This window comes from Chaetura pelagica, unplaced genomic scaffold (genome assembly GCF_000747805.2).
Source record: "Chaetura pelagica isolate M959 unplaced genomic scaffold, ChaPel_1.0 scaffold612, whole genome shotgun sequence".
Classification (NCBI taxonomy): domain Eukaryota; kingdom Metazoa; phylum Chordata; class Aves; order Apodiformes; family Apodidae; genus Chaetura; species Chaetura pelagica.
Window position 1 is genome coordinate 138,390 of NW_009952448.1, and position 21,532 is coordinate 159,921.

Genomic DNA, 21,532 nt, shown 5'->3' on the forward strand with positions numbered 1-21,532 from the left:
GGAAGAGTTGGGGTTCTCCGGGAAACAAGCGGGGTGATGAGCCCTGCGGCTCAAGGTCGCCGCTTGAAGCCGGGCCGAGCCGGCCCTTGCTAAAAGTCCTCGGCGCTTCTCGCCGCCCGCTGTGGGCTGACGCGAGAGAAGAATCCTAAATGGATCTTTCGCTAGAAATCCTGATGGATGGAGCACGCCCCTGGAGCATCCGCCAGGAAAACTGCTCTGTCGCCGCCGCGCAGCGAGTTCCGTTAGGTCAGAGGCAGAGCAGGCTGCGGGCGGCTCCGAGCGTCGCTTGATCTGCTGCCCGTGTACAAAGGGCTCCGAGCTGCCCTTCCAGCGGGGAGTCTGGAGCGCTGATCCACGGGCAGCTCTTGGTAACACAGATCCCGGTACTTGCAGTGTCTGTAAATCTGCCTGAGGATGATGTCTATCTAAAGCTCGGAAGGTTTCCCTTCTCTTTTGGGTGTCAGACCTTCAGCCCACAGCAGAGTTGTGTGAGAGGGCCTGGGGTTCAGGTGTTTGAAGGGTAAATGCTTTGCTGCTGGTCAGAATGAATTGTTACTTTTTTTAAAGAATATTTGAAACTGTGTCTTAATGTCGTGTTTTGAAAATTACTTTTTGTTAGATTATGAAGTATGAAGACACTTCTAGATTATAAAGATGGGATAGTTTAGTGCTGGAGGTTACACAGCCAGGCTGTCACTTGAATCATTTTGAAATCACTGGTTTGGTTTGAGTTTTATTTCTTAGGCTGTAATCTTCCACTTTGAAAATTTGGTTTATTATTACATAAAAACTTCTTTTCCCCTTCCCCCCCCCCCCAAAAAACCCCCCCTTCCTTCTGTGTTTTCTGCTTCCTTCCCAACCTCCAACACTGGATGTTGGTTGGTTTTTTTTAATTTTCTCTCAAGTTTCTGAATTTATTGGGCCTTAGTTCCACTTTATTTTCAGAAGCCGTGCTGAGCTCTATCTTGTAGTTCAGAGTCAGATAGTCTTTAATTCTTGCATTCAAGCTGTTCAACAGAGCAAATTAAATTCTGAAGTAAGTGTTAAACCACCCCAAATTATTGTGTAATGAGCTGGCTCAGGTGTTGCCTGAGAAAAGCAGCAAACCAGTTTATTTTTTTCTTCCCTCTTTTGTACTTCATTCCTCAGCACTTTTTCTAACATGCGTTTTCAGAGAGTACTTGAGTATTTTTGTCTTTGGGCTTCACTTCCCTGGAGTGATGGGGGCCAGTCAAGAACTTGCTGGGATTGGCCTCATCCTCCTAATTTGTGGGGTGGATTGACCATGGGAGGCCCTGCTGGTGAGAGTTTAGCAATATTGGAAGATTAATTTCAGATGAGCAAATAAAAAGTGCTCAGAGTCTCAGGGAAGTCTGTCCTACTGAACAGCTCCTACCTGAATATGTAAAGACCATAAAAGTTAATTCCAAAAACCATTTATGAGGGGACGTTCCAAGCTTTCAACTTGTAAACTGATGTTTTGTTAGCTCTTCTCATCTGAGAGCTTTTGTTACATGAGCCTTGGATACAAACATGGGCAAGTCAGCTCTGCTCTGAGGCCAGCCTAAGCTGGTGCTGGTACGTTGGGGTTCATACCCCAGGCTCCACATTGTTGGCCTAGATGGTGGGATTTTGGAGCAGGATCTGAAGGAGAGAAGCTGTTCTGCCTGCTCAGCCAGGTCTGGGGCACTTTTCACTTGCTACTGAGCCTTCCATGATCTTGACCTCTGTTTTGCTCTAAGAAAGAATCTTTGAGACTAATTAAATTTGCTGTCTCTTGGTATCACAGAAGAATTTAGGTTGGACTGGAGCTCTGGATGCCATGTGGCCTGATCCCTTTCTCAGGGCAGGGCCAGACTGGGGCGGGTTGATCCGAGTGTCTCCAAGGCTGGAGGTGTCCACTGGGATTCTTTCTTTGGTGATCTCGCATGCTATTGAAGGAGCCTTGTCAGTTTTACCTGTTTTTAATTTTGTTCTTGTTTAGGCAAGAACTGCGTGGTGTTTTTATTCCTGTGTATGCTTGAAAGAGCCTTGGTCAGGGTCACTGGATGTTGGTTAAAAAAAAACAAACAAAAGAAGCTGTTTTGGTGTACTCCAAACGAAACTGCCAGGTGGAGCCTTTTCTGTCTCCCTCCATTTCTCCCTAGTAAAACATGCCTAGGCTAATTCCTTATGAAAAGGATATTATGGAGCCAGAGGGCTTTCTTCCTCCCTGTGAATTTTTTATGCATTAGGAGCATTCTTCACTGCCTCGAATTTATTACTGCGGGGGCTTCTATCTTGTTGAGTAGTTTGTCCTTGCTGCTCGTTTGTTGCATCTCTAGGGGAGATGGGAACAGTTGAAATAAATCCAATGCTGCTCTGCCTCCCCTGAACAAGCCTATGTGCCATTTTATTTGTGCTGCTGTACCTGACAGTGCCTTTACTTGTCAGATTGAAAGGAAGGCTTGGCCACTACAGCTGAGAGAGTTGGGGTTTATTTTTTCTTTCTTTCAGTGCTGTTGGAATGATCATTGACTTTTACAATCAAGTTAAGCTAAAGCACTCACGGTTTGGAGAAACTTAAATGAGTTAATTGGCTTCTTTTGATGGCCCCACCCTGAATTGTTTGCAATTCAAGACAAGCTTTTAATATTTCTTCATGGTCTCGGAGCTGCGGTGTGGGCACCATACGTGGTTTTGGCTTGATAGAATTGGGTGTGAAAATCAACTCTCTTTTGTTTTGGGAGCATTAGGTTACACTCCCTGCCTCTGCAGGGCTGTGACTGCTGCTAATACGATTCTAACCCAAATATCCCTTCTCAGCAGTGAGGGAACTAATATACTCTTTGGAAGAAGATGCCAAGAAATTCAATCTGGCAGGGAGGAGAACATTCTGCAAATCCAGTCCTACAATTTCAGATTGTTTCTTTAAAATCTACAAGTGGAGCATGACTTCTTACAAGGTCAGATCCTTTCAGCTCTCGAATTTGGGACCAGGATGGGCTGAGGGTGATCTATCAAACCTTGGAGTCACTGTTGGGACATCAGATGGCACTGCTGAATGTGGCATTGTCAGCTGGGAAGAATACATTGTGTCTTGGTTGGTAATTCAGAGTCTGATCTGCAAGCCAGAGCTAGGCTTTGTTATTTAGAGATCGTATTCTTCTCTGCCCTAGGATGGACTAAATGTTTAGTCTTCACTGAGGAACCCCCTTAGTACGTGAGAAATCTGCTCTGTCGTTAGATAATTGCATTTTGGGGGGCATTTTAAGAAGAATGTACTTCTTCCCTCTGCCTGTTACTTATCAAAAGATTTATCAGGGTATTGTTTTTGGAAGGGGAAGCAACCAGATGCCAAATAATACAGGCTTGAGTTTTGGTTGTGTGTTGTTTTGTGTTTTTTTTTTTTTTTAATTTCTCATTTATTAAGTGAATTTAATAGTGCATTTGGGAATTCTGTTACTACTCCTCCCTCCATGTATCCCAGCCATGTGGAATGGGATAGAGCTGCAGTGCCAAGCTCTTAGTCACTTTTCCAGTTTCCTTGAACAGGTCAAAGTTTGAATATAGTGCTGGTTGCTGTATGAGCTGGGAGAAATGTCACATTTGCTGTATAGTTACAAAAAATTGGCTTGTAGTTCTTTGTTAGGCTGAGGCCATTTTCATGCCTTCCTGGCCATACATAGAAGATAATTAATGGACAAATGATGTTCTTAAATCAGAGCACTTCCTGCATCTTCCCCTGTAATTGTCCAAGAGTTTTGCCCAAGTATGTGTGAGAATCAGCAGCCTTGTGGGCTCCTGGTTAATAGTGCATTTGGGAATTCTGTTACTACTCCTCCCTCCATGTATCCCAGCCATGTGGAATGGAATAGAGCTGCAGTGCCAAGCTCTTAGTCACTTTTCCAGTTTCCTTGAACAGGTCAAAGTTTGAATATAGTGCTGGTTGCTGTATGAGCTGGGAGAAGTGTCACATTTGCTGTATAGTTACAAAAAATTGGCTTGTAGTTCTTTGTTAGGCTGAGGCCATTTTCATGCCTTCCTGGCCATACATAGAAGATAATTAATGGACAAATGATGTTCTTAAATCAGAGCACTTCCTGCATCTTCCCCTGTAATTGTCCAAGAGTTTTGCCCAAGTATGTGTGAGAATCAGCAGCCTTGTGGGCTCCTGGATTTGTTCTTTCCAATGGCAGATTCCCAGGCTGACCAGCAGGTACAGAAGAGGGCAGGAGACTGAGCAGGCAGCAGTTCTATCTGTTCACTTTGGTGCTGTCCTCTGTAAAAGTTGAAAATTCAACATTCAACAAATGTTAGGAAGTTACATCAGCCCCCTAGTCCCACTGCCCCCAGAGCCAGACAACTGTTGAATTGCAATGTGACCTGTCTTCAGGTGACACCAGCTCTGCATGTCCTTATCACAGCCCACAGGGTTGTATTTCAGTTCCTTCCTCAGTGTGTCAAGGAACACAAATTCCTTCTGTACCTGGACTGTTTGGCCTCTGCAGGAGGTTTCTCTGAGATTCAGTTGTTTCATCTGTGGAACAATTTTCAAAGCAAAGTGTCACCAGTCATTGGATCAGCGTGCTGGGCCACCCTCTCTTTTTTTTGGAGAGGGTGGTATCAGCAACATGTTTTATTGCTCTCTCTTACCCAAGTATCTACAGTCTGACAAGTGTTGAGTGTGCCATGGTACAGTATTAACTCTGTTGCCTTCCCAAAAGCTCCTCTGATTTCCCTGTTGATTAGCTTTCAGTTGAGCCCTTGTAATACACCCAAATAATTCAGTTTTCCACTGTTGAGCAGCTTCTTGGAGAAGGTCTCTTCCACATGCTTGTGTTGCAGGGCCTTCCTCTTTAATGCTTGCCTTCTTCTCTGGAGACAGTTACAGGGTATTATCATTATAGCAATTCTGCAGTCAGAGTTCTTGGCAAAATGTGGTGGCAGATCTTGGTGATGCTCTAATCGAGTGTGACCGTTGGTTCGTTTCTTGTTGGATTTGGTTGATCAATGTGAAATGCCACATTCTGGCAGTACCAGTGATTGCGTGTTGCTGACTTCTCACTTGTTGCTGAAACTTCTGAATTAGAAGCCCTCTAAAAACTAGTGCCCAAACCCATTGATAGTGACAAGATTAATGAAGTTCTAGCTGCCTGGGGAGCATGTGTTTGTGATCGGAGTTGTCTGGCTGTGCTTGTTGCTGCCAGAATGGGAGAGCCTGTTCCTCTCTCCTGTGCCCTTGCACTGGTTTTGGGGGCCTGCAGGACTGGGCAGGTGGCTGATTTGCTCTGAGGGAAGCAAAAGCTCTGTGCTCCAGTTTTCTGGTGTAGCTTTCTGTTGGATTAGGGCTGCAAATCGGCTCCTGTACGTTTGGGTTTGTGCCAGAGCAGTGGTGGTGGTAGAGCTTGGGAGAAGTGGCACCTACTCTTCCCCACAACAGTGAGCTGTTAGATCTGCCTGTTTGTGTAGTGTGACTGCACCTAGAATTGTGACCACATTAAATTTCATCTGGTCTCACTTGGGCTGCTGCTCCAAACTAAGGCTCAGTCTGCAGGGCTGGATACAGCAGGGATGCCTGTGAGAGGGGACGTAGTGCAACCTCCTCTCCAGCTAGAACTGCAGGTGTTGGCATCAGGGAGGAGGCTGGGACACCAGGTGGGCATCACGTTGCTCTGTCTGGGGGTAGTGTGACTTTTATGAATTCTGTTTTGTTTATTAGTGAGTCTTGGTGAATTCAGGGAGAAGCCCTTGGCAGTTATGTCACCCTTCTGCCAGTGGGTGGATCTAAGGTGTAACTTGGTGGTTGTGGAGATCCTTGATTTAACCCTGAAGTGATACACATGGTTCAGGAGGGGGATACAAATAACCAAGTCTGTTTGAAATAGAATCATGGAATGTTTTGGATTGGAAGGGACCTTAAAGATCATGTAGGTCCAACCCCCCTGCCATGATCAGGGACATCTCCCACTAGACCAGCTTGCTCAGAGCCTCATCCAACCTGCCCTTGAACATTTCCAGGGATGGGGCAGCCACAGCTTCTCTGGGCAACCTGGGCTAGGGTCTACCCACCTTCACAGCACAGAATTTCCTCCTATGTCTAATAGTTACTGCTCAGTTTGGTTTGGATATCAAGGAATGTCAGAGCTGCTTTTGCCTTCATGGTGAGGAAGCAGCACCAGCTCCATGTGTTAATGTGGGCTTTGAATTATGTGCTGGGATATTTGTATTCAGATTCAGCAGGTGCGTGGAGTCTGTCAGTTCTTTCTGTTGATACTGGATTCTATTGGGGAGAAAAAGTCTCTGCGAATTGCTACATGATTGTCAGTGAATCATGGGATTAGTCTGTGTCGGTGCTGCAGTTGCAACTAGAGGATATCCATAGTTTAAAAATAAGAGGAAACAAATAAACTATGCCTTTCAGGAGAAGTGTGGAACAGCCAGCATCGTGTCCTATTGGAATTTGGAGGGTCATGTTACACTGGAGCTCAGGAGATGTTGCTCTCCTCTGTAGCCTTTTCCTGATGCCTGCAGACACTGAGTGAGCCCCTTCATACTTCTGCTCACTGCTCGCTGACTGTAGGGACAGTACTGCTCCCAGGGCTGCAATGAAGCAGGTGTTAAAACATGCCTTGGAACAGGACTGCACAAGAATTAGAAGACATTCTGTTTTTATTTTGGTTGTTGTTGTTTTTTTTTCAGATTCCAGAGACTTATTAAAGGAATTTCCGCAGCCTAAAAACTTGCTCAACAGTGTGATTGGCCGAGCCCTGGGCATCTCCCATGCAAGGGATAAGCTGGTGTACATCCATACTAATGGGCCAAGGAAAAAGGTAATCCCTTGGTGCTGGGGATGAGGGAGGGTAGGGATGTTGCACACAGAGTGGGAAGTGAGCCAAGAACACCGCTAATCCTGGAAGCAACTCTTTAATTAATAGGGAAAATTATAGAAGCGTTGTAATTCCACATAAAAGTTGTGCAATAATCTTTCCAACAAGAAATACTCTCACTTTTTCCTGTTCCTCTTTATTTTCACATACTTTAAGTATGTAAAGCATGTAAATGTAGGTCCTGTCCCTCTCCTTTTGTCTGTGGAAGAATGGATTTTTTCCTTTTAAGTACTTTAAAAAAAAACAGCAGGAAGACACATCATCTGCACTCAAATGTCTCGTGCTACGGACACCCCTACCTTAGATAATTAAAATGTAAATGCTGTATTTTAGACCTTAGTAGGCCTAGATTTAATTGTAGGTTCTAATGGAACAAATGCCCAAGCCTAAAATGTTCAATTGCAACCAGAAAAGAACTTGTTTGCAATGGAGGGAGGCTTCTAATGCTACTTCAGGGTAAAGGGAAATATGGACTCTTTTTTTTTTTAAATGAAGCAGAGGAATTCCAAACAGTGTGCTGAGTAGCTTGAGCACTGCCTGGGATGTGAGAGCCCTAGATCCAAATCTGTGCCATCAGCTGAGCAGGGGTTCTTAGCTGCTGGGTGCTCTGTGTTTGAGGGCTTGCCTCCTTTTATCACCCCAGCTCTCATCCTGGAGCTGGGAGCCCTTGCCAGCTGAAGTTGAACTGCAGTGTACATTCCAGGAAAGATTCAGTTCTGATGGATTAACATTTTCCAAACATTGTCTAAAATTTCCCAGACAGTTTTTATAGCCACATCCCTTTTAAGCATCCCGGTTTCAGGCAATACATTAGTAGTAGTTACTTCAGAATTCCTTTATTATCTGTGGTTTTGTGTCTTGCTCTTCCTCAAGCAGTAGTGCAGTTTCCTTACTTAAATGCTGGCATGCTATAGGCAGGGCCTCCTCAGTTCAGTTTGTGTGATGAGTTCACAATCTGGCTAGTAAGTAAGTAGATGAACGTTGAGCATTAGTTCAGATCTAAAAAAAAAAAAAAAAAAGACAAAAAGCAAAAATAAACCCCCAAAAAACAGGGGAAAAAAAAAAAAGGAAACAAAAAACCAATAGAGGAGCTCTTAGAGAAAAAAGAGGGCTGGATCACAAAAACCAAACAAGCCAGAAAAAGACAGAAGTGCAGGTGAGACAAACAGGGGAAGTCTGGGTTGCAAGTGAGGTTTTTTTCATGAGTACCAAGGAACTTGGTCTTCATGAGACAACTTATTTTCTCAGCAGGTCTGTGCCTTTTCCTGCAGAGCCCCTGGGCAGAATACAGAGCAATTTCCTACAGTCAGATGAGATTCAGATGGCAGGCAGGCAGCCAGATGGAGGCTGTTGAGAAGTCAGGGGCCTTTTCTCTAGCCTTATAGGTGGGGTTTTCCCAGCAGACTAAATGCCACCTTTCATCTTTGCTGCAATAGCAGGAGAGAATTCCTTAGGCATTTCCCTCCTTGGAGCTTTGCAGAAACTCAGCTGCAGCATCTGCAGGGCCAGGAGTAAAACGAGTTCTCAATTTGGAGCAATGTTTTAAAAAGGGCAGGGTTCAGCTTTCAGCAGGCTTTGCCTCAGCAGGTTTTTCAGCTGCTCTCATCCAGCTGTGCTGGTAACAAAGGAGCTCTGGTGGTGCTGTTCCTTCTCTGAATAGCTTGTGCTGGCCAGCACAGGCTGCGGGCTGGGTTCTCCTGTGCCCACAGACTGTGATGCAGTATGGTCCTAGTTAAAATGACAGCAAGGCAGCAGTTGGGAAGAGCCGCTTGCCGTTGCAGCTGGAAATGTGTTGGAGGGTGCATGTTGCTTCTCAGGCATGGGCTGGTGTGTTGCAGTGGGCAGAGGAGCAGCTACCCTGAAACTGAATTGTTCTGTAAGGAGCTCTTGGCATTTGGTTCCCTCTGAGCTCCAGCCCAGAGTATGTGGCTCTGTGCAGGAAACCAGCCTGGCTCTGGGCCTGGCTCAGCCCTGTAGCTTCTCTGGGACTGTGGACACCTTGAATCCCTTTTTCAGGCTTTTCTTTTTAAATCACTGGAATGGAGCTTCCTCCAAAGGGACTGAACAAGGAGTTAATTTGGGATTTTCATTTGTAGTTTCCTTCTTTGCTTGGAGTTAGAGGTGTTTGAAGTCGGTGTGTTCCTGGTGAAGAAGAGAGATTGTTCTGTGCTGTCTCACTTTACTTGTTATTTTTGCTTTTCAGAAAGTCACTCTGCATATAAAGTGGCCTAAGAATGTGGAAGTGGAAGGCTATGGGACCAAGAAGATCGATGCTGAGAGGCAGGCAGCAGCTGCAGCCTGTCAGCTTTTCAAGGTAAGTTATGCTCCTCAGCTGGAAGGAGCAAGTCCTTGGGAGTGCAGGCCTGGGTCATTCCTTACTTCTCTTTGCCTGTTCACTTTCTCAGTTGGCCTTTCTGTTCATCAGTAGCAGAGGGTGAAGTCTTGAGCTGTCTGAACCCATGGAGCTTAAACGCCCACTTGCTTCAGCCATTGCATCATCCCTGGAAGTGTTCAAGGCTGGGATGGATGGGGCTGGGAGCACCCTGGTCAAGTGGGAGGTGTCCCTGCCCATGGCAGGGGTTGGGACTGGATGATCTTTAAGGTCCCTTCCAACCCATTCCACTCTGCAATTCTGTACATGAACTCACTACATTATTTGAGTTCTGATCTTTGTTCTTTGTGTCCTAGACTTTAATCTTAGTCTCAGCATCCATGGTGAGAGGTAGAGCTTCCCTGGGGTGTGTTTGCTGTTCCTGCTCACTAACCCACCCATGTGTCAGTGCACCTGTGTGTTGTTAGCGAGTGTAGTACCTGCAGAGGCTCCTCTCCTCCCTCTGTAGGCCCTAGTGTGTCAGTTGTGTGTTCAGGTTCCCCATTGCTCTGAAGTCACACTACTCTGCCAGAAGTCTTTGAATAGATGTGTAGAGTCAGGATCAAACAAGTCCAGCAAGGCTGTCAGGTCACTGTTGAAGATGCAGTGTTACACAGCAGCTACCTGAGAATAAAATGCAGTTTTCTCTTCGGCTCTGCCATAGACTGGTGTCTGATACCCTTTGGAGTTACATCTATGGAGTAGGAACAATGACATCTTCCTACTAAGGAGCTTGGAAAAGTTGCTGCTGGTGCTCTGACAATAAGACAACTTACTTATTTGCTTGTAGATCAAGAGAACTACATTAAGAAGTAACTATTTAGTTTTTAAATCAAGCTTTCAGAATCGCAGCATTAAAACTAAAAGTTTGTTCAGCTGGCCTGTGTGCTGGGCTTCTGTCTTTCATCCTGCAATAAGCAAGGTTTGTTTCACTGACTGACTCCACCTGAAGCACCCTTGGTGCTCATTCAGGTACCACTCACTGGAAGTGTGTTCCTGTTGTATCCTCCCTAGTCAGTGTACAAGAAAAACATTGTTTCCGGCTTCCTTTGGGAGCCTAGAAGTTTTCAAAGAAAAAAAATTCTCCCTACACTTAGATATATTTTTTTTTTTCTGGATTTTGGGAAGTGGTTAAATGGTATTTTCAGTATAGAACTAAAGAAAAGGGGAAGAAAAACCCCAAACCCTGAAACCATAGATTGAGCATGGGAAGTTTTGAACTCATGCTTTGGCAGCTGAACCTATAACCTAACAGAAGACCCTCATGCTGGGAAGCCTTGGGCAATCTCAGCTGTGGGAAAAGCTACAAATGATTCTTTAAATAAACGGTAAACAGTTCAAGAAAAGTAGTGTTGCCTAATTGGTGCAGAAACTGTCTGGATATAGTGACTCTGTGTACAGCAGCTAGTGTTTTTGGCACTCCCCCAGCACTGACTTTCAGCCTTGTCTAATATGGTGCCATGGAGAGGCCTAAAGATGTCACTTTTGTTATATTGCAGCAGGGTGGTGAGACGTGATGTGTGGCACTCCAGCTACATCTGGAGCTTCATGTAATGTCACCTCTAAATGTGGATGTTGGGCCAGCAGTGAGTAGGAGCTCTTCTGTTTCCAAACTGCTTGGTTAGGGAGGACTTAATACTGCTTACACAAATGTTGCTGTGAAGAGAGAGGGAATGAACCATGCCTTGAGTTCTCGTGTTATCCCAGATCTCACTTGGTTAGACTCCCTCTTCCAAAAGGATGCATTTTGTGCTCGGAGGTGGGCTTCAAAATTTCAGAATGTGAAATGCAGACAAGCTTCTGTAAATAACAATGAATCTTGGCCCACCTTTTCTGGCAACCTATCTGATGCTAAGCAGTTGTGCTTTGGGGAGGTAGGTTAGTGAACAGATTCCTTTTTCTTCTGAAATAATGGCAGGAGGAAAGCTGTAGGTTTCTTAAAGTCTTTTTCCCTTCTCTCTTTTTCTGTGGGATACAAAGAAATTCCTCCTGCCTTTCTCTCCTTTACCAGACATGTTTGTTTCCTGGAGAGTTACCTGTCTCTTTACTGGAGCTAAGGATGCATTTTTCTCTCTCAGGGTTGGGGTTTGCTGGGCCCCAGGAACGAGCTCTTTGATGCTGCCAAGTACCGGCTCCTGGCCGACCAGCTGGGCTGTCCAGATGAGAGGTGGTGCTCGGAGGGCAAGTGGCGCTCCAAGTCCGGGCCCTCCCTTGCCGACCTCTCCACCTGCTGGCGGCGGATGGAGCCTGACGATTCCATCCAGCCCATGGAACAGGGCAGGATGCCCAAAGCAATGAGGAGAGAAGAGCTGGAGGAAGGGGAGCTGGAGGAAGGGGAGCTGGAGGAAGGGGAGCTGGAAGAAGAAGCAATCGATGTTTCTGATTATCTGCCCATGGCACATCAGGATGCTCGAACCCCAGGCAGAGATGCCAGGTATGTCTGCCCTGGTAGCTGCTCATACAGCTTGTTTAGCCACCCTGGTTTGGAGGGCAGTATTAAATCTGCTCCTTTCCATCACCATGGTTGCTTGCTTCACTTCATCTTTTAGGAGCATAAATCCCTAGTTTTGAATAGTCAACAGGAGTCAGATCAGTAAGGACCTGGTGGTCGTGGTTGTTTTTAGGGATGTTCTTTGGATTCAGAAGTATTTGTTTTATTGAATCTGTTAAAAGCTGTTGATGTTGTGTGGTTTTTAGTCCTAGTGTAAAAGTTTGCTTTCTTTTTTAGTAGGTGGCTTTACTGGGCTGGGTGATCATATCAGGGCTGGCAGATTTTAGTAGGAAGATACATCTTCACTTTTCAGATGACCAAAATTATCTGTGCCTGTAACTACTCAGTTTCAGAGCTCAGTAGTAGATCTGAAGTGAGGCAGGTCTGAGCACAGAGTGGCTGTTTGTAGATCTAACTGTTCTCCCCTTCCATCCAGCCGAGGAGGGAGTTCCATTGAAATGACAGATGACAACACTGCCATCCGTGCCCTGACACAGTTCCCACTTCCCAAAAATCTCCTGGCCCAAGTGATTCAGATTGCAACTTCTTCCTCCACAGTCAAGGTAAGGTGCTGTCTGACTGACCTCTGCCAGGACCTGCAGGGTTGAAGCTCAAAAATTCCAACTGGAATCACTTTGGATGCTTTTATGGGCAGCTGAGAAGTGGGGAGAGGAGAAGGTTGAAACTAGGCCTAGAAATATTAGCATGGAGAGTGAGAAGTCTTTGTGGTGAGAGTTGAGGAAATGTGTCAGTAGAACGATGAGGAATATTGTTACTTGAGGCCAAGGTGACAAAGGAGCTGCTGTGTGAATGAAGGAGAATATTTTCTAAGGTGCTAAGTTTGCATTTCCTCACACACCTGCAACAAACACAAGTTTGTGTTGCTCAAAGTAAGGTGCAATTTCTCTGTTGATGGAACCTTTCCACAACTTGATCCTTGCCAGTATCTGGTGATCCTTCTCCTTGGGATGTGTCACCCAGCTCCTTTCCAGACCTCATGGGCTTAACCAGCAGTAGCTGTGCTCCACCCAGAGGTTCTCAGTGATGTCTCCCACAGTGTCTGCTCTCACTTCTGCTCAGGCAGTGCCTTGAGAGCTGGGGGGTGGAATTCAGGGCAGTAAAACTGTTGAGTGCACTCTTAAAAAAACAAACAGAACAACAAAACTAATCCACAAAAAACCCTCAAAACCCCACACCCAGTAATTTAAGCTCTGCTTAGAAATATCAGGGTGTGTTTGAAGCTGCCTGCCTAGTTAGGTAGGCTCCTCTCCCCAGCCTGATCCTGTTGCTGTCCCTTTCAGGAATACATGCAGTTCCGCACGGTGGGCACCAAGACCAAGATCTGCAAGCTGACGCTGCGCTGGCCTTGCCCCATGACCTTTGCTGCCAAGGGCCGGCGCAAGGTGGAGGCAGAAAACAAAGCAGCAGCACTGGCCTGTCAGAAGCTGAAGGTACCTGCTCCTGGCTGCTGCATCCTGTGTCTGTAGAGCCTGTGAACAGAAGCTCCTTCCACCTGACTTGCTGCGTCTGAGCCTGAAACTTTCGAATCTTTGGCTTCATGCTTAATAAACCTTAGGGCTCAGCCCTTGCCAGAGGGTTTTCTCAGAATTGTGGCCAGCAGGTCAAGGGAGGTGATTCTTCCCCTCTACTCAGCTCTTGTGAGACCCCACCTGGAGATGCTCCTGGAGCAAGACCAGAGGAGGCCCCAGAGATGATGGGAGGGCTGGAGCAGCTCTGCTCTGGAGCCAGGCTGGGAGAGGTGGGGTGTTCAGCCTGGAGAAGAGAAGGCTCCAGGGAGACCTTAGAGCACCTTCCAGTGCCTGAAGGGGCTCCAGGAAAGCTGGGGAGGGACTTGGGACAAGGGCAGGGAGGGATGGGATGAGGGGGAAGGGTTTCCAGCTGGAAGAGGGGAGATTGAGATTAATTACAGAACATTAGGGGTTGAAAGGGACCTCTGAAGATAGAGTCCAGCCCCCATGCCAGAGCAGGACCAAATATAGGGCAGGTCACTCAGAAATGCATCCAGATGGGTCTTGAAAGTCTCCAGAGAAGGAGACTCCATGACCTCTCTGAAGCCTGTTCCAGTGTGCTGTAAGCCTTACAGTAAAGAAGCTCTTCTTCATGTTGAGGTGGAACTTCCTATGCTCTAACATCCAAATCTCATCCTAAGATGAGATTTTGGGACAAAATTTTTTGCTGTGAGGGTGGTGAGACCCTGGCCCAGGTTGCCCAGAGAAGCTGAGGCTGCCCCATCCCTGGCAGTGTTGAAGGGCAGGTTGGATGGGGCTTGGAGCAGCCTGGGCTGGTGGGAGGTGTCCCTGCCCATGCAGGGGGTTGGATCTTGATGATCTTTTAAGGTCTCTTCCAGCCCAAACCCGTCTATCATATTTCTTCAGTGGATCTATTTAAGACCTCATGAGCATTGTGATGGAGCAGGCAGCAGTTGGCTCCCATGTGTCCATTTCACCAGAGCTTAGATGGGATCATGCATTGTTTCTCACTGTGACCAGGAAGGGATAGATTTGAGATATGGGGTTGGAGTTCACGCATTTGGACTCAGAGGGTTTGCATGGTCTGTTCCAGCTGGTGATGTGCAGCAGACTTGTGCCTGAGGGAGTTTGTCTCTTCCTTTGCAGAGCCTTGGCTTGGTGGACAAGAACAACAACCCCCTCAGCCACGCAATGTACAACATGACTTCCCTGCGGGAGCTTGGGGAGAACCAGAGGAAGCCCTGCCACATCAAGGTGCCCGAGGCCACCCTGCGCAAGATCGAGAACTACCTGAACCATGTAAGGCTTGTTCAGCTCCCTGGAGCCACTGCTGGCTGGTCTGGTGGCACTTCAGGAACTGCACCTGGGTTAAGAGCTTTGTGACAAAATGTTGAGGGCTTGGCGGTTTGCCACAAAAGGTGTCTGCTGACCTATGGGGAAGGGAGAGCCTTTCTGGGCGGTGGACCTTCCCTGTACACTTCTGTGACATTTGTCTGCTTTATTTAGCTTTTAGGGTGTTACAGAGCACAGATTTGGCTCTTTAGCCTCCTTTGTAGGCTTGTGGATGCTGCCTTGTGCAGGCCTTGGTTTCATCAAATACTGGTTTTTTCCTCATAGCTTTACAAGGACTGTGTGCTGGTACTTGTATATTCTCCTTGGGAGTATCTTTCACAGGATTGTACATTGGTGAGTGCAGGTCCCGAGGCACCTGATGGTGCTTCCACCCAGGAGATCTGTCTGCCTGTTCCTAATTCCTCAGGAGCATTCACTCTCAAAGCAGGAGTTAGCAGTAGGGTAGGGTGAGACTGAGCACAGCTCAGGTACGAGTGTGTGTAGCTTATTGAAATCATTAAAAATGGTGCCCCTGTTTGGCAGTTGGCAAGACACTGATTTAGAACTCTTGGGCCTGAAGGGTGAAGATCTCAAGTGATCCTACAAATACTGTAAACATAGCAGTAGTGAATGTCCTAAAAAGTCCAGACTGCACCTGAGACAGCAGCTGCTTCTGAGTGACCTGAGTCATTTTGATTTGTAGCTGAACTTCTAATCCTGCAAACATCTGGGCCAATGCTTTGATTTGTGTTGAAGACAATTCCTGACCTATTGTAGCTTCTTTTAGTTCTTCCTCTGGGACTTATGTCTTGTCTTTTGCCAGGATGGAATGTTTCTGGCTTAAGTGAACACTTGCATTTTGTGTGAGTTAACATGTCTGGATTTCCTGAGGGAGAGAAGCGTGGTGGCAGAACTTGATGGCTTTCAAAAGTTGTCTTTGAGGATCACTTGTAGGCAGTGTAGCCTCTGACTTGGAGAGCTCCAGTTACTGGTTTGTGCATGTTGGTTCAAGCATCAGCTCTGATGTGTCTCTTGAATCAGGGGACACGCTGAGGAAAAGGCAGGGAGCTGCCCAGGTTAATCCTCACTGTAATCTGGCTGAGTCTGTTCCAGACACTTGTTTCTTTCTGTCCTTCTCAGGACTAGTGCTAATCTCTTCATCCCTGCTAACTTTCTCTATCTCTCCCAGTATCCAGTGGACATCAGGGAATCCAGGCCCCGGATTGCCGATGACATGATGAACCTGAGCAAGGAATCTGGTGCCATAAGTGATGCAATCACGGGGAAGACCTACATCCCCATGTTGGAAGCCGAGGAAGTGCGCCTTAGCCAGAATCTCCTGGCCCTCTGGAAAAGAAGAGGATCCTCGTGGCAGGAGAGCCACCCACTGCCAGTAGATCCTCACAAGGACACCATCCTGTCAGCCATTGAGCAGAACCCTGTAGTGGTAATAGCAGGAGACACAGGCTGTGGGAAGACCACGAGGATCCCTCAGCTCCTGCTGGAGCACTACATCCTGGAGGGACGCGGCGCCCGCTGCAACGTCGTGATCACCCAGCCGAGGAGGATCAGCGCCATCTCGGTCGCCCAGCGCGTGGCACAAGAGCTGGGTCCCAACATGAGGAAGAACGTGGGCTACCAGGTGCGGCTGGAGAGCAAGCCACCTGCCAGGGGAGGAGCCCTACTCTTCTGCACCGTGGGCATCCTGCTGCGGAAGCTGCAGGGGAACCCCAGCCTGGAGGGGGTCAGCCACGTTGTGGTCGATGAGGTCCACGAGCGAGACGTCAACACAGATTTCCTGCTTATCCTGCTGCATGGCATCCAGAAGCTCAACCCTGACCTGCGCCTGGTGTTGATGAGCGCCACGGGGGATAATCAGCGTTTCTCACATTACTTTGGGGATTGCCCTGTGGTGAAGGTGCCAGGTTTCATGTACCCAGTGAAGGAGTACTATCTGGAGGAGATATTGGCCAAGCTGGGCCGGCACCGACACCGGCACTATGAGATCAAGGTGGGTTTGCAGTGTGATGGTTGAGCTCTTTCCTTAGATGAGGTGATGACTCCTGACATACCAGCAGTGGAGAGTTTGGGCCTGGAACTGGTCCCTCTTCCCTGTGGTTTTTGGGCAGTGTTTGCTTAGCTGGGATTCCACATCACTTCATGAGGTAAAGTCAGCTTAGTAGAATCCCAGAGTATTTAGATTAAATTATGAAATGACTTCAGATTTGGGTCTAAGTTACTTTTGTGCCTCTTTATTGTGAAGTTTGTTTACATTTGAGTCAGCTTCTTGTACTGGTGTATGTATATAGAGATGCAGGCCTGGATGTGTGTGTGCTCTCAGCAAGCCTGGTCCTGGGGCAGGCTGTTTATGCCTGGCAGCAGTTTGTTGCCAGAGTGCTCACCATCCTGCATGACTGACTTCCTGGTTGCTGCTTTTTGCAGTCTGACTGCTCCTCTGGAAAATGCCCTCCAGACATAGACTCTGCTGTGGGTAATCTTTCTGCACTTGTGGGTTCATGGAGTCACAGAATTACTGAGGTTGGCTGTGACCTCTAGATGTTTCCTCATCCAGCTTGCTGGACTAGAAGCTATCAGCCCCTTTCTCCAGAGGTCCCTCCCTGTGGCTGAGCAACCATCTGGTGTATCAGCCTCTCTCCAAGTTCCGTATCATCAGCAAACTTGCTGAGGGTGTTCCCTTGCCTTCAGGGCAATCTTCCTCTTTCTGTTGTGGCTGGGATTTTTACCTGTGCTTTTTAAGCATGAGAGGTACATTCCAAATTACTGAGAGCTCCAGAAGCTGCAGCTCTCTGCCTGTGGGGTTCAAAGCCCCAAGTGCATAGAGCACAGTTTTGTCCCCAGGAATGTCATATTAATTTTTGCTGTTTGTTAGGTGCTGCTCTGCCAAGGTACACAAAGCTCAGCTCCCAGATCTGCAGAAAGGGAAGGGGACTGTGTATTCTCACTGCTCAGCAGAGGAAACTGGCAGCACTTGTGACCAGGGCAGGTTCCAGATGGAGCCAAAACCAGGCTCCTGAGGTTCTTGGCTCCTAGTTCTGGGCAGGCTGTCCAAGTACAGGCGTTTTGCTCTCTGCAGAAGATGCTCTGGGAGGCCGTGTGCCTTTCTGCTAGATTGCCCCTCACTTACCTGTCTGTGTCCTTCTGTTTTATCAGCAATCAGATGATGAATGTGTCCTTGATCTCGATCTGATCACTGATCTCGTTCTCCAGATTGATGCCCATGGAGAACCAGGTAGGTTCTGCCTCCCCCCTTGCTCTTTGCTTTTGCTGGCAGGAGCAAAGTGAACCCTGCAGAGCCCAGACCCTTTGCAGAGAAACCATGATGCTGAGCTGACTTATGCAAGGCCACCTTGGAATTCCTGTTGAACTGGGTGGTCTGAAGCAGTGTGGCATGAGATGATTTGGAGTCTTTGGCTTAGACAGCATCCAAGTCCTGTGTCTCAGTCTTAGTGTCCTGAGATATCACTGCTCCTGGGGTGAAGGACAAGACTTGTCTGTGCTCCAGCTTCTGCAGCCTGGTGCTGCATGATTTAGGTGTATTTCTGCATTGGAGACACATTCCTGTTAAATATCTTTGCCTGGGAGGTGATGTTTCTGTGAAGGAGGCAGGGCTCTCTGATGAAGTGTTTGAAGTGTTTCAAAGCTAGTAGGAGGTATTAGCTCTCACACTGCAGGCAGCCTGGTTTTCTGGCTGTAAAACCTTGCCCTAAGGAAGCCACAGAAGCAGAGCACAGCAGGTATCAAGGCTAGATGAGCTTTCCCCTGGGTCGGACTTCCCATTGTGGTTGTATCTGCCAGTTGTTCACCCTAAGTATGATGCAGGTTTCTTTAGAGATCAAGGAACATCCCAGGGCTGGGCCCTGCTTTTCCTTGGCTTTCTTGGGTTAAAGCTTGCTGTGGACTCAGAGAAATAATGGGTGGCCCCTCTGTGTCTCCAGCTGGGGAAAAACATTGGGATTTCTAGCTCTCTTGTTGTACTCATGCTGTGTTGTGTTCCAGGTGGGATCCTCTGCTTCCTCCCGGGCTGGCAGGAAATCAAAGGAGTGCAGCAGCGCCTGCTGGAGATGCTGGGCTCCCAGAACAGCCGCTACCTCGTCTTGCCAGGTGGGATGGCAGCTCTTGCCAGGTGGGATGGCAGTGCCAGACCTTTCCTCCCCAGGATCCAGGGGAATGGGAAGGCCAATTGACTTGATGAGCCCCTTCAACTGTTGCATAAGCTTGTATGCTCAGGTGTGGGTACCTGTTGTGTAATTGTGCACGTTAAGCACAAATGACTCCTCCTGGCAGAGGCCATCCTAACCTGGATGTCATCAGAGACTGGCTTCCAGTTGCCTCCAGCAGTTCAGAATTAGGCAAATAGGAAACTGCTAAACTCTGTGTTGCTGGAGCTCCATGCTGAGCTTACATCAAGAAGATCTTCAAGACCTGTTCTGTGGGATGGAGATGTACTCTAGCTCAGCTTTGATTAATGAATTTAGAGTTCTCTATCCTGGGAGGGAAATGTTTAACAAAAGCCAGTATTACTCTGCAAGGCTGTAAGATTTTTTGGGGTTGGTTTGTATGGGGGTTTTTTTGTTTATTTTTCTTAATAGTCCTCCCCACCCAGGTGAAATAGTTCCAGCCAGGAGCACAGCTTTGAGCAGCTCAGTTGCTAATCAGTGCAGCAGTTCTTCTGTGACACCTGCATGTTCTTGTGCTCCCCTGCTGTTCTGTGCTATTGCTGGCTGTTTCTATGCACCACTGACCTGTCATAGGGCAAATATGTGATACAGGCCCTTGCTGAGAACCATTTTTGACCAAGTGCAACCAAATGACAATGAGGGTAGCCATTCCTTTGCTCTGGAGGCAGGAGAAATGGAGGAGCTGCAGAACTGGACTGTAGGAGGCAGTGGGACTTATAGGGGCCCAGGAACATCCTGGTGGCATTAGCCTCTGGGGCACAGGGGATGATCAGAGCTCCTGCTGATGCTGATCCATTGGTTGAAGCAAGTGAAATGAGACCTTCCCAGATGATGTGTGGAAGAGTTTTCCTGGGGTCTGGCTGGCAGGAAACTCCTAACAGTGACCATCAGTATAACAAGTGGTGTCCCAATCCCTGTCCCCCATTTCTGGAAGTGGGAGGTGATGGTACAGAAGGGCTGAGGACCTGCCCACCTTGGCCTTCTCTTGCAAAGCAGCTCAGCAGGGCAGGACTGAGTGTTTTATCTCTTAGTGCACTCCAACATCCCCATGATGGACCAGCAAAACATCTTCCAGCGGCCTCCACCTGGCGTCAGGAAGATCGTCCTGGCCACCAACATCGCAGAGACCTCCATCACCATCAATGACATTGTCCACGTGGTGGACAGTGGCACACACAAGGAGGAACGCTACGATCTAAAGACCAAGGTACTGATGATTTCTGCCCTTTTAAGTGCATGGGGACACACTGGAGCTAGTGGATGGTTTCAGAGCAACCTCTGATTTGCCATTAATGGGATGATTGAGCTGCTTCCCATTTGGCCCTAAGGGCACTGGCACCGTGTCCCTGTTTGGGGACAGAGTGTTTGCCTTTACCAGGCTCCCTGCCAGGCTCCCCATCGACTTCTGCTGAACAGGCAAAGCTTTGGTGTCTTCAAAGAAAATGAAAGCAAACCCTCCTCTCTCCCCATCCCTCTGTTACACCATCTGACAGCTGTAGCTTTTCTATTAGTTTCCTGCCTTTTTCTAGGATTTCATCATAACCTGCTCTCATTTGAAGCTGTCCCATCCCTGGTGTCTGAGCTTGGCAGGCAGCTTGAAGAGGGATGGCCTCTTAAAACTTCTCAGGCCACGTTCCTGGCTGTGTTGGGTCTAGTGTGTTCACTTCCATAAAACATGAAAGCAGCTGAGCCATTGTTGCTCCTGGAAGAAGGGATTCTGGCCATACAGTGCTGCCACTTCCCCTCCCTGTGCTGGAACAGGGAATCACAGAATTGTTTAGGTTGGGAAAGACCTTCAAGGTCACCCAGTCCAACTGTTCCCCCAGCCCTGCCCATTCCCCACTGCCCAATGTCCCTCAGCACCATCTCCAGGGCTTGGAAACCCCTTCAGGGATAGGGACTCCCCCTGCCCTGGGCAGCCTGGGCCAGGCCCTGACAACCCTTGGCAGGCAGGAATTGTTCCCCAGATCCAACCTCCACCTCCCCTGGCACAACTTGAGGCCGGTTCCTCTTGTCCCATCCCTTGTTCCTGGGGAGCAGAGCCCGACCCCCCTGGCTCCAACCTCCTCTCAGGCAGCTGCAGAGCCAGCAGGTCTCCCCTCAGCCTCCTTTGCTCCAGGCTGGACACCCCCAGCTCCCTCAGCTGCTCCTGCTCACACTTGTGCTCCAGCCCCTTCCCCAGCTCGCCTGCCCTTCTCTGGACACGCTCCAGCCCCTCCATGTCCTCCTTGTCCTGAGGGGCCCAGACCTGAGCCCAGCATTCCAGGTGCCCCCTCCCCAGTGCCCAGCACACGGGGGGGATCCCTGCCCTGCTCCTGCTGGCCACCCCAGTGCTGACACCAGCCAGGATGCTGGTGGCCTTCTTGGCCACCTGGGCACACCGTGGCTCATCTGCATCTGCTGTTGCCAACCCCCCAGGTCCTTTTCCCCTGGGCACTTTCCAGCTGCTCTGCCCTAAGCCTGGAGCATTGCCTAGTGGTGTTGTGACTCTTCTTAGAGGGCCAGGTGACCATTCACACCTTGGAATAGTTATGGTTTAAAACCAGCCTTTCTGTATTTGCCCAGTTCTAGCCCATTAGATCTCTCAGACCCCGCAGTGCCTGTGCCAGCAGGCAGCAGGACTGGGGTGGGTGAGGCAGGGACCATGCTCCTCTGGCAGCTCCTGGCAGGACAGGGTTGTTGTTGAGCCGGGGCCGTGTCCAGCAGATGGCATCAGGGTCTCACCCATCTCCTCTCATCGGGCCTCCCTGCTGCTGCCTGCTAGAGACCGGCAGGGGCAA

The 21,532-nt window shown here is 48.3% G+C and overlaps 1 protein-coding gene across 1 annotated transcript in view; it reads left to right on the top strand.

Moving 5' to 3' along the window:
- The first annotated feature begins 6,686 nt into the window (after positions 1-6,686).
- DHX30 (DEAH (Asp-Glu-Ala-His) box helicase 30) overlaps positions 6,687-21,532 on the top strand; it is a 19,782-nt gene continuing 4,936 nt past the window's right edge. The window contains exons 1-10 of the mRNA XM_010008544.1: positions 6,687-6,812; positions 9,073-9,183; positions 11,319-11,674; positions 12,168-12,294; positions 13,033-13,182; positions 14,368-14,520; positions 15,743-16,564; positions 17,725-17,803; positions 18,571-18,675; positions 19,784-19,959. Of these exons, the coding sequence (XP_010006846.1) occupies positions 11,481-11,674; positions 12,168-12,294; positions 13,033-13,182; positions 14,368-14,520; positions 15,743-16,564; positions 17,725-17,803; positions 18,571-18,675; positions 19,784-19,959 (1,806 nt within the window). The 5' untranslated portion in view covers positions 6,687-6,812; positions 9,073-9,183; positions 11,319-11,480. The remainder of the gene's footprint in view (positions 6,813-9,072; positions 9,184-11,318; positions 11,675-12,167; positions 12,295-13,032; positions 13,183-14,367; positions 14,521-15,742; positions 16,565-17,724; positions 17,804-18,570; positions 18,676-19,783; positions 19,960-21,532) is intronic.